This window comes from Oncorhynchus nerka, unplaced genomic scaffold (genome assembly GCF_034236695.1).
Source record: "Oncorhynchus nerka isolate Pitt River unplaced genomic scaffold, Oner_Uvic_2.0 unplaced_scaffold_1002, whole genome shotgun sequence".
NCBI lineage: Eukaryota > Metazoa > Chordata > Actinopteri > Salmoniformes > Salmonidae > Oncorhynchus > Oncorhynchus nerka.
The window spans coordinates 48046-55000 of NW_027040293.1; the positions used below are offsets into that span (position 1 = coordinate 48046).

General features: G+C 47.6%; 1 protein-coding gene across 1 annotated transcript; it reads left to right on the forward strand.

Moving 5' to 3' along the window:
- Positions 1–3134: 3134 nt before the first annotated feature.
- Positions 3135–6369, forward strand: LOC135570273 (deleted in malignant brain tumors 1 protein-like). The gene is made up of 7 exons (XM_065016387.1): positions 3135–3150; positions 3205–3480; positions 4098–4403; positions 4529–4804; positions 5263–5583; positions 5687–5775; positions 5895–6369. Exons 1-7 carry the CDS (start codon positions 3135–3137, stop codon positions 6027–6029), a joined length of 1419 nt encoding a protein of 472 aa, XP_064872459.1. The 3' UTR covers positions 6030–6369.
- Positions 6370–6955: the final 586 nt, after the last annotated feature.

The window sequence follows — 6955 nt, forward strand, 5'->3', positions numbered from 1 at the left end:
AAGAGGAGAGGGGAGGAGAAGAGGGGGAGAAGAGAGGCTGTAGATCAGGGGAGGGGAGAGGAGAGAAGAGAGGGGGAGAGGAGGAGAAGTCGAGAGAGGGAGAAGAGAAGAGGAGAAGAGGAGAAGGTGGAGAGGAGGTGAAGAGAGGTGGAGGGGAGAAGAGGGAGAAGAGAGGGGGAGAAGAGAGGGAGGAGAGGAGGAGGGGGAGAGAGGAGAGGGGTGAGAAGAGGAGAGGGGAGGGAGGAGAAAGAAGTGGGAGAAGAGAGAAGAGATGGGGGAGGAGAGGAGAGGGGTAAGAGAGGAGAGGAGGAGAAGAGAGAGGAGAGAGGGGAGAAGAGGAGAAGTGAGGGGGAGGAGAGGGAGAGGGGAGAGAGAGGAGAGAGAGAGAGGAGGAGAGAGAGAGGGGGAGAAGAGGAGAAGTGAGGGAGGAGAGGAGAGAGAGTAAGAGAGGAGGAGAGAGGAGAGGAGAGAGAGGAGATGGGGAGAAAGGGAGAAGAGGAGAGGGGAGAGAAGAGGAAAGGAGGGGGAAGGGGAAGGGGGAAGAAGAGGAGAAGAGAGACTGGGAGAAGAGGAGAGGGGAGGGAGAAGAGAGGGGGAGATAAGAGTGGGGAGGAGATGAGGAGAGGAGGAGAAAGGAGAGGGGAGAGAGAGGAGAGGGGGAGAAGAGGGAGAGGGGGGGAGGGGAGGAGAAGAGGAGGAGGGGGAGAAGAGGAGAGAGGAGAAGAGGAGAAGGGAAAAGAAAAGGGGGAGAAGGAGAGTGGAGAAAAGGAGAAGAGGGGGAGAAGAGGAGGAGGGGGGGGGAAAGGGGGAAGAAGAGGAGAGGGGGAGGGAGAAGAGGAAAGGAGGGGAAGAAGAGGAGGGGAGAAGAGGAAAGGGGAAGAAGTGGAGAAGGAGGGGGGAGAAAGAGGGAGAGAAGAGGGTGGGGAAAAGGAGGAGGGTGGAGAAGGGGAAGGGGGAGAAATGAAGAGAGAGGGGGAGAAGGGTGAGAGGAGGAGAGGGAGAGGGGAGGTGAAGAAGAGGAGAGTTGGAGAAGAGGAGAGGAGGGGGAGAAGAGGAAAGGAGGGGAAGAAGAGGGAGGGGAGAAGAGGAAAGGGGGAGAAGAGGAGAGGAGGGGGAGGGGAAAGGGGGAGAAGAGAAGGGGGAGAAGAGAGGGGTTGAAAAAGAGGAGGGGGAGAGGGGAGGGAGAGAAGAGAAGTGGAGAGAAGAAGAGGAGGGAGGGGGAGGGTGAAGAGGAGATAAGGAGATGAAGAGAGAGGGGGAAGAGAGGGGGGGGAGAAGAGGGGAAGAAGGGAGGGGGAGAAGAGAGGGTGGATGAAGAAGAGAGGGGTTGAAAAGGAGAGGGGTGAAGAGGAGAGAGGAGGGGAGAAGAGAATGGAGAAGAGTAGAGGAGAGGGGAGAAGAGGAGAAGAGAGGGGTTGAAGAGGAGGAGAGAGGGGGTGAAGAGGAGAGGAGAGGGGCGAGGAGTGGAGAGGGGAGGAGAGGAGAAGAGAGGGGGAGTTCATTAACTCAATTCTACTGACAATTTTGTCTATGGAGATTGCATGGCTGAGTGTTTGATTTTATACATCTGTCAGGAAGGGGTGTAGCTGAAATAGAGTCCACTAATTTGAAGGGGTGTCCACATACTTTTGTATATATAGTGTATGTACACGTTGTTGCACCATACCAACGATAATCCTGTCTTCCCCATCACATCATGAAAGGTCATGTTGATGTTCATTTAACCTCTGTCTCTCTCTTCCTCTGATTCCTCCCTTTCTCCTCTCTGTCTCTCTCTTTCTCCTCAGATCTCCAGGCTCAAAGCGTCAGTCCACCAGGTAGGTAGAGTATAAATCTACAGTGATTATAGCAGTTCAATATTAGTCAACTTTATTATCCCACATGGAGAAATGCATGTGTCCATACAAACCATTCTAAACCCCAATAACAAGTAGTGTTTTATGGAACTACTAATACTTGTCAACCACAAAGCATCACTGCTGTTAGAATAACAGAATCACTGTCATCATCTGTCCTCACCACTGTGTTTTCCTCTCTGCTGTTTACAGCTGAACTCTCAGTCAGACTGGTGAATGGGACCACTTCCTGTTCTGGGATAGTGGAAGTCTTCTATGAAGGAGAGTGGACAGGTCTATGTACTAGTTGGTGGAGAATGAGAGATGTTAAGGTTGTGTGTAGAGAGGTGGACTGTGGGAATCCTGTAGCTGAATCTAGAGGACCTCTGATTGAAGATGGAAGAAGAGGAGTCACACTATATAGTAGATGCAGGGGAACCGAGTCTTCTATTAGACAGTGTAACATCAGAGGAGGACCTGGTTTCTGTTTTGGTAGATATTATCGTCATGTGACCTGTTCAGGTAAGAGACTGGTCATATTGAGAGATTTATTTGTACATTATATAATATTACCATGTATCATGTTTTATGTGTTTTTATTTCATTTAAATAGAGGGAGAGATGTCAGATGTATTTAAACATTATATTTGTGTTTGTCATATTGGTTTATGGGAGATGTTCATGGGCAGATCATTGTAGTTCAGATGGTACTGAAGTGAAGCTGCCTGATGGATGTCCAGCTGTTTATTTTCTATAAAGTGAAGTGAACTTATTCCTGTCTCCTGCCTGCATTATTCCCAACCCGATCCTGAGTGACTAAGACTACAATCAAACTACAAACTAGCAAACTACAATCTTTTATCCAACATATTTGTGTTTAGTCCCTGACAGTGTCATCAACAAAACTGATTGAATGTTCAACCAACTCTTTTTCTCCAGAGTCTGTGCGGCTTGTGGACGGAGCTGGTCTCTGCTCTGGGAGAGTGGAGGTGAAGTCCTATCAGTCCTGGGCCTCAGTGTGTGAAGCTGACTTTGACCGGCAGGATGCAGAGGTAGTCTGTGGGGAGCTTGGCTGTGGGGCTCCTGCAGCTCTACAGGGGGGGCTCTATGGAGAAGGTGGGGGTCAGACCTGGGATAAAGAGTTCCAGTGTAAAGGCAAAGAGTCCCTTCTCCTGGACTGTGACACCTCAGACAGAGAGAACAACACCTGCCTACCTGGTAATGCTGTTGGACTCACCTGCTCAGGTAAGAAACAGTTTGTCACTCAATCTACATTGTTTCTCACCTGGAGTGAGGAATATGAGAGACAATATAGGTGTGTTTTAGTGAGAAAATAGTAAGATTACTGTCTCTCTCTTTCTTTTCTCAGAGCCTGATGATGTGAGGCTGGTGGGAGGAGGCAGTCACTGTGCTGGTGGAGTGGAGTGGTACGACCAGGGAGAGTGGAGGACTGTGGTAGCTTACTGGGAGCAGGAGGATGTAGCTGCAGTAGTGTGCAGACAGATGGGTTGTGGCTCCACTGTTTCAGCACTACGTGGAAACACCACTAGAGGGTTTGGATTTATCTGTTCTGGGTCTGTTTCTTCACTGAGGGAGTGTTCCAGAATGTATGATCTCCTTCCTGGACTCACAGTGATCTGCTCAGGTAATAACAACATATTATAATTGTATTCAACTGATTTCCTTCATTCATACAACTTCCTCTGCACCTCTCATGATGACTGTTTAACTTGTCAGTCTGCTTTACTAAATAGATCACTCAGTCAAGTAGGAATCAAATACCACTTAAATATCCCAGAATGCTTTGTATTTGAGTGTTACCTCAGTGAACGTCTCTACTCACTACCACTGTCACAAAGAGAGAATGAGGGAGGAGGAGAGGAAGAGGGAGATATGGGAGAGATGAAATATATTTTTATCACTGAGTTCTCACCAGTGATGTCATCATAACCAGTAACCTTTTCTACTCTTGGCCCATCCTGACCCTGACATACAGCATCAGACCTTGTAGATCAGATGGTACTGAAGTGAAGCTGCCTGATGGATGTCCAGCTGTTTATTTTCTATAAAGTGAAGTGAACTTATTCCTGTCTCCTGCCTGCATTATTCCCAACCCGATCCTGAGTGACTAAGAACCCATTTCTACCTCTTACAGTATCAAACATAGCAAACTACAATCTTTTATCCAACATATTTGTGTTTAGTCCTTGACAGTGTCATCAACAAAACTGATTGAATGTTCAACCAACTCTTTTTCTCCAGAGTCTGTGCGGCTTGTGGATGGAGCTGGTCTCTGCTCTGGGAGAGTGGAGGTGAAGTCCAATCAGTCCTGGGCCTCAGTGTGTGAAGCTGACTTTGACCGGCAGGATGCAGAGGTAGTCTGTAGGGATGTTGGCTGTGGGGCTCCTGCAGCTCTACAGGGGGGGCTCTATGGAGAAGGTGAGGGTCAGACCTGGGATAAAGAGTTCCAGTGTAAAGGTAATGAGTCCCTTCTCCTGGACTGTGACACCTCAGACAGAGAGAAGAACACCTGCCTACCTGGTAATGCTGTTGGAGTCACCTGCTCAGGTAAGAAACAGTTTGTCACTCAATCAACATTGTTTCTCACCTGGAGGGAAGAATATGAGAGACAATATAGGTGTGTTTTAGTGAGAAAATAGTAAGATTACTGTCTCTCTCTTTTCTTTTCTCAGAGCCTGATGATGTGAGGCTGGTGGGAGGAGGCAGTCGCTGTGCTGGTGGAGTGGAGCGGTACGACCAGGGAGAGTGGAGGATTGTGGGATCTTTCTCTAACGTGATGTCTATAGCTGAAGTAGTGTGTAGACAGATGGGTTGTGGCTCCACTGTTTCATCACTACCTGGAAACACCACTAGAGGGTTTGGAGTTTCCTGTTATGGGTCTGAGTCTTCACTGAGGGAATGTTCCAGAAGTCATCGTCTCCTTCCTGGACTCACAGTGATCTGCTCAGGTAATAACAACATATTATAATTATATTCAACTGATTTCCTTCATTCATACAACTTCCTCTGCACCTCTCATGATGACTGTTTAGCTTGTCAGTCTGCTTTACTAAATAGATCACTCAGTCAAGTAGGAATCAAATACAACTTAAATATCCCAGAATGCTTTTGTATGTGAGTGTTACCTCAGTGAACGTCTCTACTCACTACCACTGTCACATGTCATGTTATTGTCACATCTAAATGAGGAAAGTAGTTGAGGAGCTACGTTTTCTTTTTCTCTCCTCTTGTTCCAGATGTCCTGCTTCAGCCTGATATCAACATATGTTGTCTCAGTGACTGTAGGCCCACTACTCATGTTGCCCTGTGAGGGAGGGTGGCTGGCACTGTTACATGCTGATGTTGTTGTCATATCTATAGGAAACTAGTTGAAGAGGTTTTTCTTGTTCTCTTTTTCTTGTTACAGATCTCCTGGTCCAGCCTGATATCTTCCTGACTGACCCAATGGGAGGGGTCTTCAGGGGCCACCAGGGGCCCGAGATGTTCAGGGGCTACAATTTCACCATCACCTGCTCCACTCAGCCACAGTACCCAGGAGGCTCCTTCCTCCTCACGTTCACCGGCTCCAACAGAACCCAGACCCAGCCAGCTGTCAATCACTCTGCTGCCTTCCTCTTCCCTGCTGCAGATGACTCCCACCAAGGGAACTACAGCTGTGTTTATGACAATTATGTTTTCTCTCATAACTTCTCCTCTGAGAGTGAGCTCCTCCCCCTCGCCATCACAGGTAACTGAACAGGAACCAGACTTATAACTTTGTCATTGACAGATTTCCCACAGATCTATGTGATGATGATCAGTCCCCTCATCAAAGGTGTTTCTGTTTGCAGCCTCTCCTCTGCCAGCCTTCATCATCAGACACGTTGTAGTGCTGCTGATCCTACTGACATCCATCACCACCTCCTACCTGTACTACAAGGTAAAGACATTTACTCAGACGTTACAAGTCATTTAAACTAGAGGGAGAGGGTGAGGGGGAGAGGGAGAATGGAGATACTAGAGAGTAAATGTCTGACTGTTGGTGCTGTGTCTCCCTAGCCCACCAGGAGGCAGAAGAGAGTGAACAGGGTGAGCAGCATGGATCTTTATGTCAATGCCATGGAGATGGTCTCTCTGAGCTCCAGAGCTGAAGCTGGACCGGGAGAGGAGAGAGCAGCCCAGGGGACGGAGTAGGAGTAGAATGAAGCTGACCCTACATGCTGATCTTAGGTCAGTTTTGTGTTTTAAGTCGATGGTCAGCTGTGTACTGGTGTTTAAAATGTGGTGACAAACCTGAAGTGATTTTAATTTTAATAACAAGTTCAGAATTAGTTTATCTTTCTAGAACCTTGGAAGAAATCTAAAAGGAGTGACTGCAACCACCATTATTCATTTAGTTTGGTTTTTACCACCAGAGAAACATGGGGTTTTGGGTAACATGGGGTTTTGGTAACATGGGGTTTTGGGGTAACATGGGGTTTTGGTAACATGGGGTTTTGGTAACATGGGGTTTTGGGGTAACATGGGGTTTTGGGTAACATGGGGTTTTGGTAACATGGGGTTTTGGGGTAACATGGGGTTTTGGGTAACATGGGGTTTTGGGTAACATGGGGTTTTGGGTAACATGGGGTTTTGGGGTAACATGGGGTTTTGGGTAACATGGGGTTTTGGTAACATGGGGTTTTGGGTAACATGGGGTTTGGGTAACATGGGGTTTGGGTAACATGGGGTTTGGGGTTTGGGTAACATGGGGTTTGGGTAACATGGGGTTTTGGGTAACATGGGGTTTTGGTAACATGGGGTTTTGGGTAACATGGGGTTTTGGTAACATGGGGTTTGGGTAACATGGGGTTTGGGTAACATGGGGGTAACATGGGGTTTGGGTAACATGGGGGTAACATGGGGTTTGGGTAACATGGGGGTAACATGGGGTTTGGGTAACATGGGGTTTGGGTAACATGGGGGTAACATGGGGTTTGGGTAACATGGGGTTTGGGTAACATGGGGTTCTGGGTAACATGTGGCTTTAATTATTTTAAGAGATCTCAATTACGTCTGTTTTGTGTCCAGAATGTATTGATTTTTGCTTTTGTCTTCATGTCTTTATCTTATTTAGTGTC

Coding starts and splice junctions, on each gene's coding strand:
- LOC135570273 (XM_065016387.1), top strand. Junction 3,481..4,097: donor ACTCACAGTGATCTGCTCAG/GTAATAACAACA, acceptor CTTTTTCTCCAG/AGTCTGTGCGGCTTGTGGAT. Junction 5,584..5,686: donor CCTCCCCCTCGCCATCACAG/GTAACTGAACAG, acceptor TTCTGTTTGCAG/CCTCTCCTCTGCCAGCCTTC.